Source organism: Salvia splendens, chromosome 20 (genome assembly GCF_004379255.2).
Source record: "Salvia splendens isolate huo1 chromosome 20, SspV2, whole genome shotgun sequence".
NCBI lineage: Eukaryota > Viridiplantae > Streptophyta > Magnoliopsida > Lamiales > Lamiaceae > Salvia > Salvia splendens.
The window spans coordinates 16,813,510-16,839,325 of record NC_056051.1 but is presented as its reverse complement, the minus strand read 5'-3'; the positions used below and the strand labels follow the sequence as shown (position 1 = coordinate 16,839,325).

Sequence of the window (25,816 nt, the reverse complement as noted above, 5' to 3'; positions counted from 1 at the left end):
TTGGGGATAAATTTTAGACATTAGTCTTCAATTTATATGGGAACAAACGTACTACAATAGGAGGGAATATATTCTCAAAGAATAATACATACTCTCCGGAGAGCAGAAACTGTAACTATAAATCACCAGTGAATCTAGAAACTGCAAACCTATATCAAGAAACTTGCAGGAATGACACTCCTCATTTACATTTACAAGATGACAGTCGTTACTCCAACAATCTGTCATTCGTTTTCAAGCTCTTCCCCGAATTTCTCTAATCTGTCGGTCTCTTCTTCCAAATCACGTACCAAAGCATGGTTGACGGTGCCATCATCAAGACATGCATGAACCTGCTTCCCACCAAACCTGAAAACGAAGAAAAAAATACCAAGCAACGTCAGAATGTGTAGTGTTTTATCAGTAACCATGCAATGCCATGACGGCTGAAGCCCTATAGGAATACAAGTTCTCGATAGGGGACGCATTACTGTATTGATTTGAAGCTTGCAATTATCACTCTATGGTATTCTGTGTTAACGTCTACTAATCATTTTGATTTTGTCGTATGTATACATTACTACAAATAAGGGACACTAAATTGAATGAGAATATTACCATCGCCCGTTCATCGACTCTATGCATTTAAGAGCATCCTTACTATCCTTATACTTCACCAAGATAACACCTTGAGGGTGATTCTCACATATCTGAAAATCCATGTCCGAGCAGAAGTTATTAGAGATGAATCATAAGATAAAAGTACAAGTATTTTTAAATGAATGAATTAGCAGGGCTTCGTCAACTGCTTACAAATAAACTAGAATTACCTTGACAGCATCCAATGGGCCAAGCTTTCCACACTCATCACGGACATCCTCCTCCAGTTCAGAGTGCAAACTCTCATCGGCCTATGAGAAAAGGAAGCAAAATACATACGTCAGAGAAAACTGTCATTGTCCTATGATATATACCACATCAAGATCAAAGAACTAAAGCAACAACCAGAGTGGAACAGGTCTCGGAAAAAGATATATATTATTTATGATCTGCTTCAGTGATGATACTGCACTAGATATTGACTTAGTGCTATGACTGATTTAGCCTAAATAAGTTTGATTAGATAGGTTCACAGCAGGAAACTCACTAGCCGAAGTCAGAAAGATAGGCACAATGCATTACCCTCATTTCAGCAGGAGTGAACATGTAACGGAGAAGGACAGTTGCTGGCATAGACACCTTTGAATCATCACGGCCACCTGATTGTTCATGAAAATGAACTTAATTAATATCTAACTGAATCTACATCAAGTGACCGAGAACATGAGAATGCATATATTGATGGACAATGAGCATGGAAGAGAGATGGAATCCAGAAGACCTAATCAATTATCCATTCTCTCTTATAGTGAAGTAATGAATGTCAACATACAACCCTCCTCCATATGAAAGAAATTAATATGATGAAAATATATACGAACATATCATCAAAATCAGACCAAATTTACAGAGTGGTCATACACATCAGTAAAGAAATTGCTAGATATGCTTTTCTAAAATTAAGAAAGAGAAGTTCGAAACACAAAATTTGAATTTAACTTGCCACAGATCTTACCCCAGCCCAACATCTTCTGCTCAACCTTATGAAGCTTTCTCTTCTTCTTATTGTCTACTTGCTTGGATATAAATTTATCACCTGAGAGAATAAGTGCAAATATTAGAGTAACAAAACCAAAACCAAAACCAAAACCAAAATCAAAGACAATGAAAACGACAATAGTGATAACAAACAATCTTCCTCCCAAGTTAACATTAGCTAAGATTCAACACTAGCAATTCCGATAATGCTCTTGAACATTTGATAATAGTAAGTGCCAAAGAGCACAATGAATAGCTATGTCCATGATCCATACCTTTTTGCTCAAACTTAGCTAGTGATACTGACATGGTAGTCTTCTCACCAGGCCTTAGAGGAGCTCCGTCCAAAATTTTGATAGCTAGGTCTACAGAAGGTTCCTAGACAAAAACAAAAAAATTATATCACTACTAACATAAGACAGAAAACAGATAAAAAGAAAAATTATTCATTATCGACTTATCGTCATCATAGTTAAAACAGTCTATCCTGCATGAAAGAAACATTACCTTCAGATACGTTACCAGAGCATCTCCCTTTTTCTTTCCAGTTTCTTTGTTAACATAGATCTTTATTCGAGGCCTCTTTGTTTCAGGATCCTAAAGCGTTTCAGCCATGAAAGCTATAAGTATCATAATTTAACATCAACTTCAACATTCACACATATGGAACTCCAAGTTACAACATGGTCCAAATCATGTAATGATGACCCCTAAACCATGTAAATTGCTAAGGACTATCCATTTATCAGGCAACAGTAAATATGTTTACATTTTAGAATAGTACAGTACAAATTTAAACAATAAGGACGACAAAAGGCCCAAATGCTTTAAAGAAATGGATGGAATCTTAATTCAGTGAAGTAGATAGCTAAAATTGCAGTAAAATATCCATAATAAATTATTTCTTTTAGGCTTTAGCACGAAGTAATACATAACCAAGATGTCAATTACCTCTTTTATGATCCCACACTTCGAGAACACTTCAACCATCTGTTTCAGATGTCGTGTCAGTCTCATTCTCAATGATGATGAGTTGGGAAAATGTAACTGCAGACTTTTCTGCTGGCAGCAAACTCAGTCAACACTAACCTCTTCAATAGTGACATCTTCTGGCAAGCCGGTTACATATACATGTGTATTAACTTTCAAATCAAACCAAGAATCAGGTGGTTTGTTGGGTTCCTACAAGGAATGAAAAGTAAATAGACCTGGTGATTATGAAATAAAAGTGCATGGCGCAATCTGGAGAAATAAGCATAACTTAGCACTCTTGGCATATAATTCTAGGCCAGAGAGCTTTCTACCAGATACAAAAGAAATAATCACACAATTTGAAAAAACCAACCTTCTTTTCTGTAGCTTTCTTATCAGCACTTTCCTCAGGATGCTTTCGCTTGCCATTTTGTTTCTCTTCAACAGCTACAACAACAGCATCATTATCCTTCTTTTCCGCTGCCAGATCACTAGCATCCACTATTGGAAATACTTCCTCTTCTTGCACAAAAACCATATCCTCCAGACCATAATCCTCTTTCGTATGATCCGTTTCCTCCTATCACAAGCAAATTTGGATTCAGTTTAATAAAGATAGATGCAGCATCTACAAGCAAGTATGTAAATCGAAGAAACCTGTTGTGTTACTGAGACCAAAAAAATAAATAAAATGCTGACTCATCCAAACATTAATCAATCCATAAATTAGAAGCCGTAACCAATTACTGCATTAGGATAGACAAAAGGTGGTTCAGAATTTTATGCATATCTAAACCAACCTGGGGTACCCAAGCCTTAAGAGTCCGATCCCATTTATATCTAGTTCCATCGTCATCAGTGAATTCCTCCTCCCCCTCAGGCGGAGTTGAAGGCCTTTCCAGATCATCATTTAGGTTGGCCTCTGCCTCTGCCGCTGCTTCTGCCTCTCTAACCTCCCTCTGCCACTTTTCAAACTCCTCTTCTTCATTAAACGTTACAGCGACTGCACAATAATCAAAATTTCAATTATTAATCATAATGCTCATCACATATAAAAGTAAACAGAAATGTATCAAAGCCTGCACTAGGAGCATTCTGCTGAGAACCGGTTGATAACCCAAGAACCGATGATAGCGGCTGCCAATCACTGCACCCTTCAGCCCATACAAGTGTACTTTCATGCAAATAGGCACTCGAGTGATGCTCTGTCAAAGCAAGTTAAACGATCTTAGGCACACGTCTTAACTATGACAAAGGACCAGTCAAACATCACAAACAAGAACTGATCATCCCAGCACCGAGTCCACAACTTACTAGCAAAGCCGAAATCCAGTGACAAAAACTAGCAAGATAAAAAAAGCCCCCAATCTCCGAAAGGTGGTTGAAGAAGAAAACGTTACAAACTAATGCCTAGAATACAAAAACCTAAAACAGAACCTACTATAAATCAGCAACCTAATAATTAATTCACCATAGAATCATCAATCATAATAAAATAGACAATTAAATCACCTTGCAGCTCAGAGATTGTGTAAGGACCAATAAGCTGCTGATCCTGACCAAGAACATACCATCCAACTCCAGTACTCATTTCTGAATTTCCATAAAATCGTCAGCTCAAACCATAATTTAACAAAACATCACAGAAAATTAAAAAATTGGCAGTGATAAAAAAAAATCCTCATTAAAAAATTGGCAGTGATATACGCCTCCAGTAAAATGAGGTAATTACCCTTCATTTCTTAATAAACTAACACAAATGGATCCAACTAAAACAACTTTCATTTTATTTCCTTTCACTATCGACAAAAAAAGTGCTGAATACGAGCTTTCGAGACATGTCGCGAATTGAAAGAATGGAAACACATAAATTCGTGAAAAAAGTAATGACGGACCAGGAATTTGCGGTTGCGACGGGATCGGAACCCGCTTCTTCAGGTAGTTCTTCTTCTTCTTCTACAAAATGCAAATTGGGAGATTCGTATTCGAGGAGCTTCATTGACCCGTTTAGGCAATGGATCGGATTCTGAATTGAGCTTCATTAAATTGTTGGGCTATCCTTGAAGATTGGGCTTTCTTTAGTTTGATTTTGTTAATGTAATGATTTATTCATTTTATAGTTACATGATTTATTTCTTATTTTAAATCATTTTTTCTTTAGATTTTTTTACTTGTTACTCCTATAATTTAATGGCTATTCTGACTTTCAATTGAAATTTTAACTTCAAATATCATAAGAAGAGTGAACTATAAAAATGGTACCCAGAAAATGTCACTCTCACGTTTTGTGTACCCAACATTCCGAAAATCACATTTTCAATTAAAAATACTAAAAAATCTCAATTTCATACCACTTTTCAGATTATTTCAGTTAAAAACAATTCATATTGAACCGGAATTTTTAAATTTTGAAAAGAAAAATCTGAAAAAGCAATACTCGTATTTCGGTTTGATGCAAGCAATATATTTGGATTTTAAGTAATTTAGTTTGGTACAACAATCTCTAGCAACAAACAAATTACTCTATGATTTTTCATAAAATAACAAAATTCGTAATGTTGGGTGTTCAAAAGGCAATTGTTAGATGACAAAATCACTTAAATTACTATTCCATAATTTTATAGTTTTGCATTTTACTACTACTCCCTCCGTCCCATAAAAATAGGTGCACTTTCTATTTTCATTCGTCCCACAAAAAATATGTATATTCAATTTTTGGAAAGTTATATCATTTAAATAATGTAGGTCACACTATCTACTAACTCTACTTTAACTACCATTCTCTTCCTTTCTCTACTTTACCAATTTTATTTTAATTCTGGTGTCATATATAATGCCCATATTTTAATGGGACGGAGGGAGTATAAAAGACTATCCGTTACATTCTCTTTTTAAAATGAAAAATCTGGTGTTTTTCTTCAATCAACGGTCATATACCCGTTGCACTCTCATGTATATATACGTTTCCCCCTTCCTCTCACATCCCCAATCGCAATCGGAAATGGGCGGCCTATCAATCGACAACTCCGGCGACGCCTCCCACCCTCACACGCACAAAGTATTCCTCCTTTCCAACTACATCCTCCTCAGCGGCGCCTCCAGCTGCATCTTCCTCACCCTCTCCCTCCGCCTCCTCCCCTCCCTAATCGGCCTGCTCTTCATCCTCCTCCACGTCATCACCATCGCCGGCGCCGTCTCCGGCTGCGCCGGCGCCTCGCGGTCCCCCTCCTCCGCCGCCGCCAAGCTCTACGGCGCGCACATGGTGGCCACCGTCCTCACCGCCATCTTCCAGGGCTCCGCGTCGGTCCTCATCTTCACCCGCCCCTCCGATTTCCTCGGACACCTGAAATCGTACGTCAGGGAGGAAGACGGCGTCGTGATACTCAAGCTCGCCGGCGGGCTGTGCGTGTTAATTTTCTGCTTGGAGTGGGTGGTGCTCACGCTCGCGTTTTTCCTCAACTATTACGCTTATGTGGAGAGGAAGGGCGGCAATGCGGGGAAGGTGCACGATGAAGAGGATTTGAAGAGCTGGCCGTGGCCGTTTCAAGTCTAAAATGCGCCGCTTGTTGGAGTGTATTTTTAATTTTGTTTGTTTGGCATGTACTCCTACTGTTCAATAGTAATATAGTCATTTTACCATTTTAGTACGTTCTATTTCTCTTTTTAGTAAAAGTAACATATTTCTCCACTCCACACTCTCTTACTTTATTCTCTCTACCTTTTTCATTTTTTACTATATTCTCCATTTACTTAACTCACCTAACACAATTTTTTTAATCTCTGTACCGAAAAGAAACACTTTCATTACTATGGAACGGAGGGAGTATCTATTTATTTGCATAGCGATGGAGGGTTATCGTTGTAATGCCGTTATTATTTAATATTCAATTAATTACTTGAAATTCATCCTTAAACCCTGTCCGGATCCAAGCCCCAACTATTAAATTGAGCTATTCACAACTGCAAGCTCGTAAAATAGAAAGCATTGAACAATAAAAACATGGAAAATTCATTATTCCGTTGAAAATAAAAGATTACAAATCCTATAAAATAAAAATTACAAACTCTATAAATAAATAGAGAGGATAGATGGAGAATAAAGTGAGAAATTGGTGGAAGAACGTTGAACAAAATGTATACAAAAAAAAAGAATTCGAGGTTTGGGTCCATCCCATGACCTTAGACCGGGCCACAACTAGGCGCGTCCCGAGAGCCTCCAACGCTCCTCAGGCTTAGCCTGAGGACGCAACTCCCTCCCCTTCAGTGCTGCAGGCCGCGGGCCAAGACCCAGGTGCGGTCCGACCCGCGGCGTTAATGATGCTCTCACATTTTCCCAAAAAAATTTAGTTCAATACATTTTTAACAATTTGGATACATATTTAACAGTTTTTTATAAAATTGATGTTCAACCGCATTTTTCGTTAAAGTTAAAAAATATAAAAAGTATGAACTATTTTCTTATTAGTCGGTCTCATAATCATTATTTTATTTACAAGTTATACTATTACATTATACTACTACTAATGATGTGAAGTTCACTATCCACTAACACTACTTACTTATATACTCTACCATTTATCTCTATATTACTTTACCAATTATATACTATTAAAATCTTATTAAATCAAATGTTAAGCATCCACAATAGTGTGGACATCCCAATAGCCTAGCACTAGGACTAACCAAAAACACATTATGCCACGTCACTAGGGCATCCCACTGCACAATAATAGTCTAGCACTAGGACTAGCCGACGCTCTAGCCAATAAAACAAATTGAAAAATACAATTAATTCATTTTAATTGTTAGTGTTTATCAAATATACAAAAAATAAAGTGGAATGAGTTGCAAATATTGAGTATAAATAAAAAAAATATAAATAAAATAATCAGGACGCCGGTGCTCTTGTCCGCGCAATAGCCAACAAGAGCACGGACTAAAGGTAGGACGTCCGGTTTCGGGCGTGGACGAGCGTTCGTCTTACTTCGGGACGTCCTACCTTTCGTCCTACCTTTAGTCCGCTATTGCAACGTAAACCACCACGGACTAACCGCTAATCCTACCTTTAGTCCACTCTTGCGGATGCTCTAAAGAAATTTTTTTAAAAGTTCTTGTCTTTTTAATTATTAATTAATCTGATCAAAACTATAAAGTTTTTATTGAATAGTTAAATATGTACCAAAATAATGTTGTAGGGGTTTCAAAAGAAAGCAACGAAAAATATAAGGAACATTATTATCTATCTTAATAAGTAAACTAAATAGTCTTATCTGCATAGCAAAAGCTATTCAAGACAAAACATAAACCGTTTCGTCAAGCAAATATACTCCAAACCCAAACATTGTGTATTCTTTTTATCGATTTTCAATCACGCCGAAGAAGAAGCAGGAAAACGAAATCGTACGACGGCAGACAACCTAGCTTCAAAGCATCACTTCTCTGCCATGAATCCAGCTGAACGGGACGGGCGCCGACTGCTTCGCCCGAGCCTGTGCCCTCTCTTCCAGCTTCCGAATCCGAGGTGGCAAACTGCACACGTAATCTTGAGCTTTGCGTCCTTCCCCGGATAGCCCCGTCATCTTCTCCACCTCCCACCGCCCAACAAGGTACTCCAAGATATCGGCGTAGTCCTTGGCAGTGTAGACTCCGAGCCGCTGTGCTACGGAGGAGAAGTGCTCGAAGAGGTTGTCGTCCACGCCGTCGTACATCAAGTGAGCCGGCATTGATATCTTCTTCTTCATCATGTCTGCAAGCGCAAGCACTGTGCCGTCAGGGTCAACCTCGAACAACTTCTCGACGATTTTGGTGTAGGCCGTCTCATGGCGCTTCTCGTCTGCGGCAATGATGCCACAGATCTGAGCTAGCTTCAGGTCTCCGTGTTCCTTGGCAAGCCGAGCTGTGTTTCCATGAGATACGAAGGTTGCCCTCTCCTGGAATGAGGTGTAGATGAATCCGAGGTATGGGTTTTTGTCAGTTCCCGGATCCTGCAAGTTATAAAGCAAACAAAAATATTTAAAAACACAATAACTCGTGTGGAACCATCAAACGGGATGCCCGTTAGATTCAAGATTATCCTTAGATTAACTCATATTCATGATCTACATTGATAAAACTCCTGAACAAAGATAAAGAATGACCAAGATAACTACAAAGTGAAATGAAACGAAAATTAAGTGGGTGATCGCGTGTGTTTGGTAAAAATGGAGAAGTCTTACCATGCCTGAGCCGATCAGATACTGTATGGTTTTCTCGATTTGCCTCATGTCAACTCGTCCAGAAAGATAAAGATATTTGTTGAGAAGGTCACCGTGCCTATTCTCTTCAGCAGTCCAGGCCCTCGTCCAGATAGCCCAAGGGGTGAGGCTGGCACCAGTCTCATCTCGCACTCCATCCAGAGTGTTGAGCATAGTCTGATAAGTGGGAAGAGCTTCCTCTGTAATCATATCCCCGACCAACACGACAAAATAGTCATCGGGGAGCTCCTTGGTTCGTTTCCTAAGCTCTCTCACCTCTTCTTCAAAGCCTTCTGAAGATGGATCTGGAAGAAAGTCATTGGGCTGCCAACACTTCTCAACAGGCTTTAGGAGCACCAGGATGTTCTCTTCAGCCCAATCTTGCAACGAATTGAAGATCTCGCGCTTCTCTGGTGGCAATGGATGGGTGACTTGAACACGAACCTCCCGAGGGGAACTAAAAGGCTTTTTAACTTTTCCAGCATCTCTGTGTGCAGCGAATGAAAACTCTCAAGATAAACAAGAGCAAAGCAGTTGAACAAATCACAAAACTCCAATGAGTTTATCAATTACAGATATCAGCCATATTCTTGCAGCTACGGTAAAAAAAAGTGTATGGCCTTCAATTTGTTTGGAATTACAAATGCAAGGTTTCTTCATTTTGATCAAAACAAAACTCACAAATCTACATCTTTGGGCGAGTCCAACGACAAATGTAAACCAGGAATATGAACGGATGTTTTTATGCAATACAACCAGCATGTCTATAAGACTATAACAATGGAGTGTACACTAAAGTGTTGCGTATAGATCATCTAGGCAGTTATCCCAGATAATGTCTCAGTGTATAAAGTTCCCTCCTCCACAGAAATAATATTTTCCTTTTTTGAGTACAATAAACTGATTGATGAAATAATATTGGTGGGAAGATGAGACAATAGGATTGCACTAGTCTCCAATCAAAGGAAAGAAGCAGGAAATGTACTAACCACCAGCTTTTGGTCAAGAAATAAAATAAACAATGGGGTCAAGAAGTTTGGTATACTATAGGACGGAATATCAACGATTCCAATCTCAAAAGAAAGATGGTAGGGAGAAATTAGGCATCTCTTACATCATCAACCTATTCCACGCAGTTACTATCAACTACATAATAAACACATGAAAGACAAGATCTAGCGAGAGAAAACATTTGCTAGGATTTAACTCCATCTCCACCCCCCCCCCCCCCCCCCCCCCACAACACACACACTTCAATTCAATTTCTCTACTACATTTCCATGTTACATGGCATAGTATATAAGTACTACTTTACACGTAACGGGCATTAGTAATAGTGAAACATAGATGTGATAGTGATACACTCTGCTGACTCAGTATGTTTAAGTTGAACTGTATTAAACATACATCGACTGCCAACCATAAAATTGAACACTGTCAGCAACAGCAAATAAGAGACAAATTTCAACAATTGAGCATGATATAGTAGAATACTTACTACAAAACTAATAACATAAAAAAGCAAGATGCTTGTGCTTAATATCTAACTAGGAGCATCAAAATCTGCTGGCAAATAAAAAAAAAGACAACCAGAAGATCAAGTGTGCAAAACAACAAACTCAACACGACTCCACTCCGACCCCGCCAAGAATTAAAAAATGGCAAAATATCAACCTGAGAGAGAGACAGCCAACAAATACAAGGCCAATCGGCTTCGGCTAAACAGAGCAAGGATGAATGTTAATAGCAGGACTCAATGAAGGTCAGATCGGATACATTTTATGAATAAAAAAGACAACTCATCAGCTGAAAGCCTGAAATAACGAGTTAAATTGAAATGAAATCTTCTTTTAAAAACGAAGATTTAGAGAAATTGGATTCCTCAAAAATGAAAAGCAATCGATTGTCATTTGTCACCATGCAATTCGTTCGAAATACCCCAAATCCAGATCAATACATGACTAAATAAGCATGCGAATTGAATTAGTTGATCTCACATGCCTCTAAACCACTCAGCACATCAAAGCAAATACACAATGGTTTACAGAATAAGAATCAGGAAATCTTACACTGACGGAGAATGAATGGTCGAAGCCATGGAAACCCTGTGAGATCTGAGCTGAAACCCCGGAAAATTAGGCATATTCATGGGCGAAATGCTTAGTTTCAGCGCCATTGTTAACAGTATTCCGGCAGAGTCTCTCTAAACGTCAGCTATTTCCAGATTTAGATCACTGACTGGTTGGGGTTTCGTTCAGAAATGGAGAGAAAAGAGAGGCAAAAAGGGAAAGTTGCGCAGCTCAATAAATGCCGATGGCTGGCAGTTACCACCGACCACTTGTTGAGGGCGATGCTTCCTATGCTGTCGCTAAATTGGCTGCGCTCTTCGCCAAGGTACAACTCCTTGATGCTGGAGTCGGTATTGTACCTTCCCACAGTAGCAGATGTTGAAAACCAAGTCAAGTGATCTGCTTCTACTACTATTTGATGGTTGGTTTTAGAATCTGAATTAGGAGTGACTTTAGGAGATTGCATTATAAGATCATCCAAATAGCTAATCAATAGCCTAAGAGCATCTCCAGTGGGCGGACATCCCACTAGGACATCCATTAGGACATCCCAAAAACACCTCCTGCCACGTCACTAGGACTTCCCATCCCACTGCCACGTCACTAGGACATCCCGCAATAAAAAAAAATCACAATAATTTAATTACGTAAAAACGGAAATATAATTTTGACACGGAATACGGGAAAGCAAAATACGGGCAAAAATACATATTCATAAAATATAAAAAAAACATAGTTAGAAAAAAAAGCAAAATACATAGTCATTCAAAAAAAGAAAAATACATAATCCAATGGGCCCGGCTCACTCCGCGCTGTCCTCGTCGCCCGTGCCGCCCCCGTCACCCGTGCCGTCACCCGTGCCGTCACCGTCGCCCGTGCCGCCCCCGTCGTCCCCTCCGCTAAGCTCGGCGCCATCATCTCCAATGGGGGGCATCCCCAAATCGCGCCGACATCCATCGATGACATCCTTCAGCATCCTCTTGTACAGCGGATCGGTCGTGCTATGCCACCTATGCATGGTCCGGACCAAGCTTGTCGTTAACTGCGCGCGGGCGAGGCGGTCGATATCTTCTTGGGGAGCAGGGGCCTCCGATTCAACCTCGAACGACCCGCTACCGCTGCTGGTTCCCCTAGCCCTCCGTTGCGCAGCCTTTTGCCCAACCGGGCGACGACGACGGCGAGAGTCTGATTGCGGTAGCGGGGACACTTCATCGGCTTCCGGGAGCTCGTGCGAACCAGCACTGCTGCTGTATTCACCGGAAGCGTTGATCTTCGTCCGCTTCGCCCAGCCCGATTCGACTCCCCCACAAAACTTTGGGGAATCCTTCACCACGAGAAAGGCCTCCCACTGGTCGAATTGTTTGAATTTCAAGGCTCTGTCAGGGTACTGAGCAAAGGCACGGTTTCGGACATCCTCCTCGGACATACCGCTGCTTGCCTGGCGGAGGTTGTTTTGGTAGAGGCCAGCAAATCGACTAAGCTTAGGCCTCAACCGCTCCCACTGTTTTCGGCACTGTTCGGGAAGGCGACGCTTCGCACTAGCCGGTTTGTGTGTGTGGTAGGCTTCAGCGATCCGATGCCATAGTCTGTCAATATGCTGGTTGGCACCGACATAGGGATCCTCGACAATTGCAATCCAAGCCTTCGCAAGCGCGACGTTTTCCCACTGGCTCCAGATCGTCCTCTTTCCCGTCTCCTCATCCTCCTCCTCTGCCACCGTTCGTGAGGAAGACCCTGGGGCTTTCCCCTTGCCCTTGCCACGTCCCTTCCCCCTGCCCCCGCTCATATCATCGGGCGTCTGCCTGACTGGAGATATCCCCAACTCCTCAAAAGAGAAAGTGTCTATGCCGGTGAACTGAGTATCCGGAACATAAGTGGAAGGGGTATCAGTAGACTGCATATCCACAACCGGCCGATAGACATCGTCCGCTAGTGGTTCAGGGCCCCTGCCACCCCCTCCCACATGCATCATCCCCGGCATCATCCCCGCCATCATCCCCGGCATCATCCCCGGCATCATCCCACCCATCTGTCCCATCATATTTGGGGTCATGCCCCCCATCCCCATCCCCGGCATCATCATATTTGGGGTCATGCCCCCCATCCCGGCAGCCCTGGGCATCATACCACCCATACCGCCCATCTGTCCCATCCAATTGTACATATAAGGGGACATCATCCCACCCATCCCACCCATCTGTCCCATTCCCGGTACTGTTGTCGCATTTCCGCTGGCGTTTCCCTCCAGGTCGATGGGAAACGCCGGAGTCTGCGACTCGCTCGTGGCCGGGGAGTTCCTATCGTTCTCCATTAAAAGTAGAAATGAAATTTGTAGTAAAAGAAGAGAGAAACTTGTTAACAACAAGTGATGCAAATGAAATGAAGTTCAACGAGCCGTATATATAGGGTTTAAAAAAAATAAAAAAATTTCGGACGTCCGAGCGGGACGTCCGACCCTTGCCACAGTGGCGGACGTCCGCCCGCCCGTCGCAGGGACGTCCGAGGACACCCGACGTCCTCACGGGACGTCCGTATCCGACCCCAAACGCCACAATGGCGGACGTCCGGGTCGCCCGTCGCGACGTCCGACCGGACGTCCGCCACTGGAGATGCTCTAACCATAGTCTAGTCACAAACTACTCCTACCACATCATCAGCCTTAAAAATCCTCGTGCCACATCATCAAGACAAGCAAATAGCCCAGCAATAGCCTAGCCACATCACTCAAAATTATACTCCCTCCGTCCCGCACTACTCGCACTTATTTCCTTTTTGGGCGTCCCAAGTTACTTGCACTCTTTCCATTTTTAGTAAAAATTTTCACCTACAGCCGTCATTTTTTACTTTCCTATACACTCATTCCTTAATCTCCGTGCCGAAAAGGAAAGGAGCGAGTAGCCCGGGACGGAGGGAGTATAAAACAAATAATTAACAATCACACAAAATACGGAATTAAATTTACGACACAGATACGAAGAAAATTCAATAATATTATTAAAATTTAAAAAGTACATTAATTAAAAAAATTACATAATTAAAAAAAACTAACGCCTTGCAGTCCTCCGCGCCCATAACTCTTCAATTAAATCCTTTTGGAGTCGAATATGAGCCTCCGTTTGGCGCATGTCGGCATGTGCTTGGAGGCGGTAGGCTTCATCGTGAGGTACCCCACTCCGTACGTTGGGGGTGGCCACGCCGTGGCTTGGACCGGCTTCATTATCGTCGTTGGCCCAATTAGTCACTTGTACACCTTCATCTTCAACATTCATGTTGTGCATGATAATACAGGCGTACATTATATCAGCAATGCAGTCGACATGCCACAAACGCGTTGGACCCCTAACTGCCGCCCATCGAGACTGGAGCACACCAAATGTGCTCTCCACATCCTTGCGCGCCGACTCCTGCCGTGCCGCAAAGTTGGCCTTCCTCTCATCTGATACGCATCGGATCGTCTTCACAAAGACGGGCCACCTAGGGTATATCCCATCCGCCAAGTAGTAGCACATATCATGTTGGTTGTCGTTGGCGACAAAACTGATGGCCGGACCGACGCCCTGGCACTGCTCGTTGAAAAGTGGCGACGAGTTGAGGACGTTGAGGTCGTTGTTCGAACCGGCTATCCCAAAATACGCATGCCAAATCCAGAGCCGGTAATCAGCTACGGCCTCGAGGATCATCGTGAGATTCTTTCCCTTATAGCCGGTCTTGTAGAACCCCTTCCAGGAAGCGGGATAACTCTTCCACTCCCAATGCATACAATCTATGCTGCCTAACATCCCCGGGAACCCATGCTGCTGCCCGTGCATCCGCATCAGATCCTGGCAGTCTTCGGGGGTAGGGCTTCGAAGGTACTAATCACTGAATATTTCAATCACGCCCTGACAGAAAAACTTCATACATTGCAGGGCAGTCGTCTCACCGATGTGGAGGTACTCGTCCCACATGTCTACCGCGCCTCCGTAGGCCAACTGCCGGATTGCCGCAGTGCACTTTTGAATAGGTGTGTGGCCGGGTCTGCCAGCCGCATCGTGCCTGAAGCGGAAATACAGATATCGATGCTCCAAAGCGTTAACAATACGCATAAGCAGGGCTCTGCTCATCCTAAAACGGCGCCTGAAAAGGTTGGCGTTGAACCGCGGCTCATGTGCGAAGTAGTCTTCGTATAGGCGCTAATGTGCAGCTACGTGATCACGATCAATCACTTCTCGGCGGTGGACCACTGGGCGAGGTCGAGGTATCGCCGGCTGCTAGGCCCTTTGCATCCATTGGTTTATCTCGCGGGTCGTATAGGCCTCCAACGCTTCGGCCATTCGACGTTCGTACTCCTCAGCATCCCCCCCACTACCTCCACTACTACCACCCGCGTTACTCATTTCTCGGTGTTGATTTTGTATAGAAATTAAGATAGAGAGGGTACTCGTTAAAACAAGTGGTGCGAATAAAAATGACGTGCAAACCGCGTATATATAGTGTTTTGAAAATAAAAAATATAAAAATAAAAATCCGCTTGGCGATGCGCTAGGCGATCCGGACGCTGCAATGGCGCCGAGCAGATCGCCCCGCGCCACAAAATCACCTAGCGCTAGGCGGTTTTTTTATCCGAAAACCGCTAGGCGGTTGCAATGGTTCGCCTAGAGCACAGCCTAGCACCGACGCTCAGCTAGACGGTGCGCTAGGCGCCATTGCGGATGCTCTAAGCATACCAAGTTCATTAGATTATCCTATTTAGACATTTTAGGAACAAATTAAGCATTTAATATTATTGATCTCAGTAATTATGCATAGAAAATCAGAAAGAATGTACTAGTAAGGATTAGATATTTTTTTCACTGAAACTACTCATTTCTCTTGTCATTTTATAATTTTAAAATTACACTTTTAAATAACTTTGAATTTACATTATGATAGCATTCTATTTAAGCCATCAAGGTCTTCATGCATTGTGATAATTGTTTCATATCAATGACTTCGTAGTCGTCGACAATCACTCTCTGACCATTGAAATGGGTCATCGTTAAGAAGTCACGTTATCCAGCTCCATGTTTATGCTATCCGGCCACAATGGATTCCAACTTTTTATCGATTTTTTATTATTGATTTAGATTGAGGTAGAAATCAGCATCGTTGTGATTAACTTCTTTCGTATTGGTAGAAAATTTTGTGAATCAAGGTGTATTTATAGGGGCAAAGATGCCCGTGTGCATCCATGTCGTGGAGCTACACGTTCTATCCCTCAAATGAAGAAACACATGCAATTTCTATGCTCCGTAAAATTAAAAATATATATAGAAACACAAAAACTGCCATCAAACGCACCAAAAGATGATCATTTACACAATGGGCAAAATCAGAAGAAAGAAACACTCCTTCATTCACCGTTGCTCGTTCAAGCAATCCTGCTGTGGGGAGACGATAGCTGCTGCATGTTTCTCAGGCAGCTGAGGCGACGTTTGGTTCAAATTCATAGTCGTGGCCTTAGATGGAGGCAAGCATCTCTTTGAGAAGAATGAAGCTACGCTCTTCGCTTTGAGAGACTTCCTTTCTGCACATACAAAAAGCATATTTTCTTGTCAAAACAGATGCATCAACTTTAGTTAGAGATTTAAAGGCCAAGTGAGGGAGGTAAATCACACCATACCTGGAGAGATAGATAGGCCAAACTTCCTCAAGATTTCTTTCTTGACCTGAATCACCATCATATTAAACATATCAGCGCATAACTCCTAATCAAAGCCCACAAAAATTACGATCGTTTGTAACCAAACTGGATCGTCATAAAGACTTTTTGATAAAGTGAAAGAAAATGAGCCTAATGACCTGCCAACGATTTTCTGAGAATTCTGATATTTCACGGACTTTGTTTCTTAACTGAGACTTTGAGAAAGCTGGGAAAGTATTATGCAGAGAGTCTGAGATCTTTGCAATGCCATGTGGACATGAATTGATGATGGAAATCTGCAAAATATAAGCAAATTTTTATATATAGTATCCATACATGTATAAAGCCAGAAGATATTTCAGTAAATATAGTATACATCATGAACAACAAAGTGAGGAAAATGTAAAACTTACAAATTGAGGCATGTCTGAATCGGGTATAGTAGTAGCAGCAGCAGTTGAAGGAGGTGTTGAACTTGTTTTGTTTGATAAAGGTTCTAAATCCTCATCTACCTCATTACCACGAATGGAAATTTCTGTTGCTGGGAAATCAGGCAAATGACGGATACAAAGAGCTTGTAAGCACATTTTTTCGAGTTTCTCTGAACCAGATAGTTCTTCAGCTGATGACAATGTGGTCTTTTCATGCATAAGATTTAATATGATCAATGGCTGATTCTTTCTAAGTGCATGCTCTGTCATATTGTTCAAATACTTCTGCTGTCGGAGCAGGGAACAAAATTCTTCACTCTGTACTTGCTCTTTGGTATCCAGATGATCTCTCACATCCTCGGCTAGTTGATCACATTCCATCTCATCAGTCTGTACTCCCTGCAACCCACAATATGATAAGCTCCAAGAAAAAAGAAAGGAAAAAAGGAGCAAACTGTAAACAAACCATAAATCCCCCACTTTTCTATAATTTCCGGTAGCAATTCTTTTTTACAATACATAGATATTGAAATAATCCAGAGAATTAATAAAAATAGGCGATCAGAAATTATATCTCACCTCACTTTCCGATAGATAACCATCAGGAACAAAAAATCCATCTTCACTTTCATCTTCATCATCAACCTTTTGCTGCTCCTCCATACTTTCATCATCCTCATCCTTCTCACAATCCGAGAGACTTTCACCAGGTTCTTCCTGCTTGGTCAAATTCCATATGAGAAAATCTAAATGAAAATGCATGTACCACATCAGCTTGTAGCTTAGTATACCTCTTCCCACTCCTCATCACTGTCAATCTCATAGTCTATAAGTGGATCCTTCACCAAAGGGCAGCGTCCCCCAACAGCTTGACTGGAGAAACATAAAGCTTACAATCAGAAGGAAATAACAATACAGGTCCATATACATAATAGACAGATTAAAGCTGTACGCAGCAACTAGCTTCAACAATATTGGCTTAAAGTGGAACAATATGATATCAGAAAATAAGTTACCTTTTTTTGGGCCAAACACCATAAAATGCAGGTCTGTGGCTCTTATCAAACTGCAATAGCTGCCTACTGCGTTTTCTATTTCGGCATTGAGAAAGAGGCCTGTCTATTGTCATCTGATATTGTCTTTCATGGATATTGGGGTCAATCAATCCATCCACATCCTTCTCTTCAACTTGGATCTCGTCACTAGGCATTTCAGTGTTAGTTGTAAGCTTGAGTTCCTTGACCAGCTCAGTTTTAGGCTTCTGACGCATGCCCCAGTGGACTTTCTTTGAACGGATAGAATTCCCAATGCAGCGCCACGAACTCAAATGTGATCTGCAATAAAAAAACAATATGGCATTACGATTTACTACTAGTTAATACATTGAACCAATATATGTTGGAAAAGGGAAAGGACCCTACTTCCAAATATCTTCGGCCTCAACTTCAGCATTTCCAACCAAAACAGAGTCCATATTTGCTACAACTGTTTCACATTTTCGTTCAATTAAGTTAGGAGATGGAATAGATGTGGTGCCTTTGTTTGAAGGACTGTCATTTTCACAAGAAGTAGATTTCTTTCTTCTAAAAAACTGCTCCATCAATGATGCTTGTTTCTGGAGAGCAAGTTGCTTTTTTAGTTCAGCTTCTTCCTTGGCCTTGCGTTTCTGATCTTTCTCTGCCTCCTCTTGCTTCCTACTCAGCAGTTTCTGCTTGTCATTTTCTTCTTTCTCACGCCGCCTTTCCATCTTCTCTGCCTCTTCGCGCAAGCGCTTCTGCTCTTTTTCCTGCAGTGAGTTGAATTCAGAAATAGATTTATAAGAAAAAACTAAAATGCAATCAACTCTAAATACAAGACCGGGCCATGGGCCATGAACAATCAAAGCTAAAAAACTAAGTAACTGCAACAATACATACATTCTGCAACATTTCCTTCTGGAGTTCCCTCTCTCTTTTCTTCTTTGCTTTCTCTGTTTCCTGCTTGTTCTTCTCCATTTGCTTGATTAACATTTTTTCTTCTTTCTTGACGTCCTTCTCAACCCTTCAGCATCAAAGTTGTAACAAGTTACTACTAAAAAAAAAAGTTGTAACAAGACCATTGGCAATCTTACAGAAAGGAATTGTATGCATTAAGCACACCCACAAAATACTTACATTTCAGCAGCATTTTTCTGTAAGATGTTCTCCATTAACAATCGGATATCTGCCTCATTTAGAACTTTACCAATCTTTTCTGAAGCTTTTGTCAAATCTTGCAGGTGATTTGGATGGTCCCCTGACTTTTCAAGGGCATTGATCATTGCTGACAAAGATCAAATTTATCAAATAAGCTTCAATGAGTAAACATCAAAGAGACCTAAAATGCCTCAGCTATGAAGCTTTGAGATCATAGAAGAAACGTGTTCAAAATGGCAGTGCACAACTTAATCCAGGGAAAGAACGGCAGAATTGCTAACAAGCAGAGCTGTGTGGGGGAATGATCCCACCAGCCACAGTCAGCCACTCAACAAGCATCCAATGTGATAAGATAAGAATGAATGGAATGAAACCATTACAGAATAAGGAAATCGATGGTTAAATCCATGCTCAAGTATGGAAAACATTTTCTTTGCAAGTTGCAGTCTGAACAAGAAAATTATTTTCAAACATTCAACATGTGATTTGACATCTTAAAATTCAGTTACACCTCGACATTTCAAAACCTCACACAGGCAAGAACCAAATAGACACATAATAATACAAATTCTACCTGTAACAGCTGCCATTCTCTCCTGAATCTTTTTACGACATGTACGGCGAACTTTCACAGATACACGCTCTGATTTAGGGATCAATTTCAAGTCTCTAGTCTGCCATATAACAAACATGGATAAAGTACAAAAAAAACATGTATCTAATCCAAAGGAGGAACATAATTTTAGAATAGTACATAGGTTGATGCAATATAGCAACCTAAAAAAGTACACCAAAATACACCAAACAACAATCTAGCAACCTAAAAAGTACAGTGTGATGAAATATGCCAAACAATACCAAAATCTAAAGGGCAAATTCCATATGTGTATGAAGAAGCCAGTGCAATACATATAAATAGCAATGAACTCAAATGAAGGTACTTAATTTCAAAATTAAAATTGTACCTCCCAAAACCAAAGAGCAATCTCCGCCTCATCCTCCAAAAGATCTGAATCTGCACTAGCCACACCATAACATAATCTCTGCCCAATCATAAGCACACTACTCTTCACACTAGCCCTAGTAACATTTTCCCCATTTCCAGCCCTACCCTTAACCTTCTCAAAAATTTCATCCACAAGCATTGACAACGGCAGATCACTCTCCTCCATTAAGCAGGCGATCACACAATTCACAGAAGCAGAAGACAACCCCACTTTCTCCACACTTTCCAGCAACACTTCTCTGCTTCGGAACGCTAAATCTTTAGCAAATCTAACAAGGCTATCGATTTCATCGCGCAATGCCTCGATTTTCGCTTGTTTCTCTTCCGAGCTCACAGCGTACAAACATGGCTCCAATCTTTTCCTTTTGTGTGACCTCTTGTTCAGATCCGAGCCGTCCGATTTCCGCTTCATTTTATCCGATACGTCGATTTTCATGGGCTCAACTTCCGCCATCGCTAGATGCAATGAAATGAGTCCTTTTTAGCTCAGAGAAAAATACAGACCTTAGAAGATACTCCCTCCGTCCCCTAACAGGAGTCGCCCTTTGACCGGACACGAGTTTTAAGAAATGTAGAGAAAAGTTGGTTGAAAAAGTTAGTGGAATGTGGGACCCACATTTTTATATGGGTTTTATAATAAAATGTGAGTGGAGTGGGTTAGTGGAATGTGGGGCCTACTACCATTTATGGTAAAAATGAAGAGTGACTCTTAATGGGGGACGGCCCAAAATGGAAATTAGCGACTCTTATTCGGGGACGGAGGGAGTACAAAATTAGGTATCGGAATTTTTTTGTTTGAACCCAAAATATAGCAAAAATAGAGAAAATGTCTCAGATTAGAACGTTTGGGCTTCCTCAATAGTTGATAGGAAATCAAGCGTCGAGAAACGGAGGAAGCAAGAGAAATGAGCTGAACTTAACTCGAGAGGAGTATCGATTTTGCAGTAAGATTTTGGGATTCTCGGTATGTAGATTTGCTATTTTCCCGCCAGCAAGAGGCTAATTTGGGCGGATTATTTCTGCATTTGGCGCCTATAATATTCTTCCATTTTGCTGTCCGCCATTTTTCAACTATATAGGCTTACATTCCCAAAAATATGGTAAATAAAAGTAGCGGATTATTAATTTCACTATTATCCCAAAAATATGTCCGGAGAAAATAGTAAGCAGTCTTTCGTTGCTAAAAATTGTTTTATTTTACCATTTTCATTCCTTCATCCAAATTCTGAATTATAATGTCTCACTGTTCATTAATATAATTCCATTTACTTTTTTTAGTATTTTCCACTTTAACAATTCGTATTAGTAAAACTTATGTGATCCCAAAAATTTGTATTTTAGGAGACATTGACGATTTAGCTAAAATAATTGGGTCTAACCATAAGTGAAGTGTTTATTGGATCTGCATTATTCTCTCTTTTATTTTACTTTCACTTCACTTAAATTATTTATTATAAATTTTTTAAAATTAGTTTTAAAAAAAGAAGCACTTTGCTTATGGTAGGAGGAATAAAGTGTTACCTTCATCTTATTTTACTCACACTTACTATTTTAGATTGTAAATTTGAGATTAATTTTTTAGTGTAATTAAATTAGTATTTTAAAGTATATTAAGAGACATTAAATTAATTGTAGTATATTAATTAAATAATCTAATTCTTTAGTTAAAATAAAATAATAAAATTAGTTTGGAACAAATTAAAATAGAAAAGTGCAAATAAAAGGAGACAAATACGATTGTAGAACTATGAAATGAAAATAGCTGAGTTGTGAATATTTTTGTTAATTTGGGTTGAAACAAAGTGGTCTTGGCCGAAGATGGGCTTGAGTCCGATAGTTAATTTCGTAAACCCCGACCTATTAATTGTATAAATTTATTCTAATATTTGAATAAATTGCTGTCAAAAATTGAAACAAGAGATAAAATATTGTTAAAAGATAAATTTATTTTAATATTTGGAATATATGATCTTTGAACTAAATAAGATAAATACTTATATTCATTATTTCTTGCCCCTTGTAACTTTCATACTTTCTCTCAAAATAGTAAGACTATGGTGGCTATATTATTACAACAAAAAAAACGTACTTTCATTCATCCATATATGCTTCATATACAAACACAAATGCATAAAAAAAGTTTACATTACAAGATACGTACATGCATGTCTCAATTAATCACCCCTCAAATACTTGAGAAAGAGAGATTGAAACCTCTCCATCTCCTTAGGAGGCAAAGCCACCAACACATTAACCCCATTGCTCTCCACTCCCCCAACCTCAGGAAACAGCAATATGATATCCTTCCTATGATACACCAAAGGGCAACTATACTTGGGCCTCCCCCACGGATACTCCACCTCATCAAACCCTAGCCTCCACCACGACGAGATCAAGAACTCCCCGTTGGGAAACCCCTTGTACACCTCCCCCCAGTCGATCGCCGACCTCGCGTACTCGTCGCTCATCCGGGCCGCCCCCTCGGCCACCGCGTCCACGGCCTTGTAAAACGGCCCATCCTCCAGCTCCCCGCACGTGGCCGTGGCGTAGGCCGTCAGGACCGCGTTGCCGCAGTACGCGGCCGGTAGGGGCGGCCGCAGCCGCGACCGGATATCGACCGCGTATAAAACGGTGCATTCTCGGTCGCGGTCGCAGTCGTAGGAGAGGGCTTTGCAGCGCCAGATGAGGGCGGAGACGGCGTTGAAGCCGGTGATTTTTTTGTTCGAGGAGGCTGCGGCGGCGGAGGATTTGAGGGAGGTGATGTCGGAGGGGGTGAGGGTGAAGATTTTGAAGTCGAGGTGTTCTTGTTTGCAGTCGAAAATTGGGGGGGTTTCCTCTAGGCCGATGGGGGTTTTGAGCTTGAGGAGCTCGGGGTGGGGGAAGGTGACCTGGGGCGGGGATCGGGCGGCGAGGAGGCGGCGGTCGTGGCAGGGGTGGGTGGGGATGGGCTTGTCGTCGAAGGCTTGGGAGGCTAGGTTTTCCAAGAAGTGTTTGAAGCTTATTCCGTCCACTAAAGCGTGGTTTGTGGATATTCCCATTACAAAACCACCACATTTGAATGATGTGACCTAGATGGGTTTTAAACATAAGATTTAGTCATTTTTTCAATGCTAATTTGTGTTACCAAATACACCACATATGCTTTAAAAAGCGTGTTCAATGATACATTATTATAATGATACATTTATTTTGAATGATAACATAGATTGGTTAAACATAAGATTGGTTTAAAAGATGTCTAGATATTTTCAATCAATTAAGAATGCTAATCTGTGTTACTAGTTAAAATTCAGGAACGCAAATGGAAACGTGACATGAAAAGCCAAATATTACTTCTTTCATTTCATAGCAGTGGATGTGTTTCTTTTCGGCACGCAATTTAAGAAGAATTGTGTTTAAGTGAGTTAAGTCAATGAAGAATAAAGTAAAAAATGAAAAAGGTAGAGAGATTAAGAATGAATAAAGTAAAATTGAGAAAAATATGTGAGAAAAAATATGTTAACTTTTATTAAAAACTAAAATCACTCCATTGGTATATAACATACCAAAATACCAACTGACTCCACTATAACGGAGGAGTAAGATTTAACAGACTATTGCATCTTCAACTATAAGCTTGTATATGAATGCTTAATCAAGAGTAGTGGATACATACATTTAATTAGTCAATAGTATAAAACCGTGAACTAATTAAGTAGCACACATAACGTATAGCACATACACAAAAAACTAATTATGTAAACATAAAAAGAAATCAATTACTTATTGTAATTAGTTATATGTGGCAATGTCTAAGTAATAGCTAGCTAATTAGTTGTAGAAAAGTTAGTAACTACTCTACTCTATCTATATTATTTTCCTATCCAGGGATTGAATGGATGAAGGATAGGCAAAGAAAAATTGTCCAGCTTCATTAATGGTCAATGAGATAGTCCCTAAGTCCTAATATAAGCGAAACATTTTTTTGGCACATGATTTAATGAATTTATATTTAAAAAATTAAAGTAGAAAATCAAAGAGAAAATAAAGTAGGTGAAAAATGAAAAATAAAGTAAGAGAAAATATTTTTTACTAAAAAAAGAAAATGACTTATTTATAATGGGATATCCCAAAAAGAAATATGTTTGCTTATATATAGTGGGACAGATGGAGATGGAGTACCATGTATTGGTCATTCATGGTAAGTAGTACGAATTAGATTAGGTTAATATCATAATAATTGCAAACAAATTAGGTCATGGCCATAATTGCTACCCCTTTCTTATTGGGTTATGGCTAGTTGCCAATTGATCAATTTATTGCTCAATGACTATTCACTAAAATGAAAAATAACATATGAGTTGGCAGTCATTAATTAATTGCATTATGATTGTAGTAACATTTTGTCAATTTCCATTCCTATTCCGGAAGTTTGCATGCGGATTTCTAGTTCACTATTTTTTGTCTTTTGTCGTACCCATTAAAATTTTAAGTTTATAAGTTTCTCTTTCAAGCATCATTCAATACCAGTCTATTTTAGTTTAGCTGAATTTAGTAGTATGGGTCGAAATTAAGTATTTCTGATTAGAATTTATAGTTATATTACTATTAAGTTATATATAATTATTGAAAATAATAATATAAATTATTCCATTTTGAAAATGTACGAGCCTCTGGCCACAATACTTTATCAACCAATTAATATAAAGTATGTGTCCAAAATCAGAATTGGTAAAAACTCATATAGTTAGGCGCAATAACCTTTCAAAACAAAATAAATATAAAGACTCCAACCAAAAAACTTGTCACTATTAAAATCATCAAACCATCATTTTTTTTAACATACCATGATAATAACACACATTTTAGGTCAGATATCTAGCAGACGATTCAAGAGACGGAGAGAGCTAACCTGAAGAACACATAGTGGTTGATCATCAAACTTTTCCAAACCCTGAACAATAAGCTGCATGAAGGCCGGATTCGGGTAGACGAGATCGCCGACCTCGGCGAGCGAAAACTCGGTGGAGGCGAGCACGAACCCTACCCCAGCCGGCTTGGGGTCGATCTCCAGGCGCCCTGTATGGGGGTTGGGCCTCAGGCGGCCAGCCAGGAAGTCGTACGCCTCCATGACTTTCTGTAGAGCGGCCCTCAGCCGCTCTGCAGCGGCCTCGGGCGGGAAGTCCGGGTTAGACTGGAAGAAGTGGAGGGTTTGGACGTGGAAGTTGAGGACTTGGTCGATGTTGGAGAGGAAGATGGGGGTGTCGGGGGGCTGTTGAGAGGGGAATATGAGGGTTGAGTCGTTGATCAACACCTTCAGGTCTTGGATGGCTGGCTCGGATGAGGATCGGTAGAGGCTTCCCATGTTGATGGAAGACAAGAGAGAGGAAGAGGGTATGACGAGTCTTTGTCTGATTTCCCCATTTTGTCTATTTATACTTGGTGAGATCTAATTAACCATGCCCCACCATTAAATTAGGATGTGAAAAGTGATGTATCCTACTTTTAAAGTTACAATACTACTCCATCCATCCGTCTCGAAAAAGTATGAACTTTCTAATTTTAGAATAGTTAAGCAACACATTACTCATATACATTATTTTTTCTACAATTTATACTATTACATTACACTATTAATGGTGTGGAACTCACTCTCCACTAACACTACTTAGA

General features: G+C 40.5%; 5 protein-coding genes across 7 annotated transcripts; 1 reads left to right on the top strand and 4 right to left on the bottom strand.

Annotated features, from left to right (window-relative positions):
- LOC121780768 (splicing factor U2AF-associated protein 2-like) lies at window positions 1-4,643 on the bottom strand. 3 transcript variants are annotated; one of them, XM_042178394.1, is made up of 14 exons: window positions 4,485-4,643; window positions 4,102-4,182; window positions 3,669-3,794; window positions 3,390-3,592; window positions 2,963-3,169; window positions 2,707-2,799; window positions 2,569-2,607; window positions 2,125-2,214; window positions 1,893-1,995; window positions 1,595-1,675; window positions 1,162-1,238; window positions 810-890; window positions 598-689; window positions 1-348 (listed from the first exon to the last, which is right to left on the bottom strand). In XM_042178394.1, exons 2-14 carry the CDS (start codon window positions 4,178-4,180, stop codon window positions 225-227), a joined length of 1,395 nt encoding a protein of 464 aa, XP_042034328.1. In that variant the 5' UTR covers window positions 4,181-4,182; window positions 4,485-4,643; the 3' UTR covers window positions 1-224. The 3 variants fall into 3 exon arrangements, with proteins under 3 accessions (XP_042034328.1, XP_042034329.1, XP_042034330.1); XM_042178395.1 differs by having other exon boundaries at window positions 3,675-3,794; XM_042178396.1 differs by having other exon boundaries at window positions 3,696-3,794.
- Window positions 4,644-5,557: 914 nt separating this feature from the next.
- LOC121781037 lies at window positions 5,558-6,243 on the top strand. The gene has a single exon (XM_042178716.1). The coding sequence runs from the start codon at window positions 5,591-5,593 to the stop codon at window positions 6,140-6,142; it is 552 nt and encodes a 183-aa protein (XP_042034650.1). The 5' UTR covers window positions 5,558-5,590; the 3' UTR covers window positions 6,143-6,243.
- Window positions 6,244-7,812: 1,569 nt separating this feature from the next.
- LOC121780557 (stearoyl-[acyl-carrier-protein] 9-desaturase, chloroplastic-like) lies at window positions 7,813-11,329 on the bottom strand. The gene is made up of 3 exons (XM_042178155.1): window positions 10,892-11,329; window positions 8,805-9,309; window positions 7,813-8,573 (listed from the first exon to the last, which is right to left on the bottom strand). Exons 1-3 carry the CDS (start codon window positions 10,996-10,998, stop codon window positions 8,013-8,015), a joined length of 1,173 nt encoding a protein of 390 aa, XP_042034089.1. The 5' UTR covers window positions 10,999-11,329; the 3' UTR covers window positions 7,813-8,012.
- A 4,815-nt stretch (window positions 11,330-16,144) lies between these two features.
- On the bottom strand, window positions 16,145-21,157 carry LOC121782560 (chromatin assembly factor 1 subunit FAS1-like). The gene is made up of 13 exons (XM_042180445.1): window positions 20,934-21,157; window positions 20,124-20,680; window positions 19,733-19,832; window positions 19,138-19,285; window positions 18,901-19,024; window positions 18,406-18,770; window positions 18,001-18,318; window positions 17,776-17,857; window positions 17,564-17,701; window positions 16,967-17,383; window positions 16,712-16,849; window positions 16,533-16,578; window positions 16,145-16,436 (listed from the first exon to the last, which is right to left on the bottom strand). The coding sequence occupies exons 2-13, from the start codon at window positions 20,616-20,618 to the stop codon at window positions 16,267-16,269; spliced, it is 2,541 nt and encodes an 846-aa protein (XP_042036379.1). The 5' UTR covers window positions 20,619-20,680; window positions 20,934-21,157; the 3' UTR covers window positions 16,145-16,266.
- Window positions 21,158-22,233: 1,076 nt separating this feature from the next.
- Window positions 22,234-25,579, bottom strand: LOC121780655 (fatty alcohol:caffeoyl-CoA acyltransferase-like). Its single transcript, XM_042178274.1, has 2 exons — window positions 25,056-25,579; window positions 22,234-23,232 (listed from the first exon to the last, which is right to left on the bottom strand). Exons 1-2 carry the CDS (start codon window positions 25,506-25,508, stop codon window positions 22,339-22,341), a joined length of 1,347 nt encoding a protein of 448 aa, XP_042034208.1. The 5' UTR covers window positions 25,509-25,579; the 3' UTR covers window positions 22,234-22,338.
- Window positions 25,580-25,816: the final 237 nt, after the last annotated feature.

Excerpts from the sequence above, each read along its gene's own strand:
- LOC121780768 (XM_042178394.1), bottom strand. The coding sequence starts at position 4,180 with ATGAGTACTGGAGTTGGATGGTATGTTCTTGGTCAGGATCAGCAGCTT. Across the intron at positions 891-1,161 it reads TCACTCCTGCTGAAATGAGG|GCCGATGAGAGTTTGCACTC; the intron begins GTAATGCATTGT and ends CTTTTCTCATAG. Across the intron at positions 690-809 it reads GCCCATTGGATGCTGTCAAG|ATATGTGAGAATCACCCTCA; the intron begins GTAATTCTAGTT and ends ATGGATTTTCAG.
- LOC121781037 (XM_042178716.1), top strand. The coding sequence starts at position 5,591 with ATGGGCGGCCTATCAATCGACAACTCCGGCGACGCCTCCCACCCTCAC.
- LOC121780557 (XM_042178155.1), bottom strand. The coding sequence starts at position 10,998 with ATGGCGCTGAAACTAAGCATTTCGCCCATGAATATGCCTAATTTTCCG. Across the intron at positions 9,310-10,891 it reads ACCATTCATTCTCCGTCAGT|AGATGCTGGAAAAGTTAAAA; the intron begins GTAAGATTTCCT and ends CGCTGCACACAG. Across the intron at positions 8,574-8,804 it reads ATCTGATCGGCTCAGGCATG|GATCCGGGAACTGACAAAAA; the intron begins GTAAGACTTCTC and ends TATAACTTGCAG.
- LOC121782560 (XM_042180445.1), bottom strand. The coding sequence starts at position 20,618 with ATGGCGGAAGTTGAGCCCATGAAAATCGACGTATCGGATAAAATGAAG. Across the intron at positions 17,384-17,563 it reads GTTATCTATCGGAAAGTGAG|GGAGTACAGACTGATGAGAT; the intron begins GTGAGATATAAT and ends TGTGGGTTGCAG. Across the intron at positions 16,579-16,711 it reads TCTCAGAAAATCGTTGGCAG|GTCAAGAAAGAAATCTTGAG; the intron begins GTCATTAGGCTC and ends ATGGTGATTCAG.
- LOC121780655 (XM_042178274.1), bottom strand. The coding sequence starts at position 25,508 with ATGGGAAGCCTCTACCGATCCTCATCCGAGCCAGCCATCCAAGACCTG. Across the intron at positions 23,233-25,055 it reads AACCACTATGTGTTCTTCAG|GTCACATCATTCAAATGTGG; the intron begins GTTAGCTCTCTC and ends AAACCCATCTAG.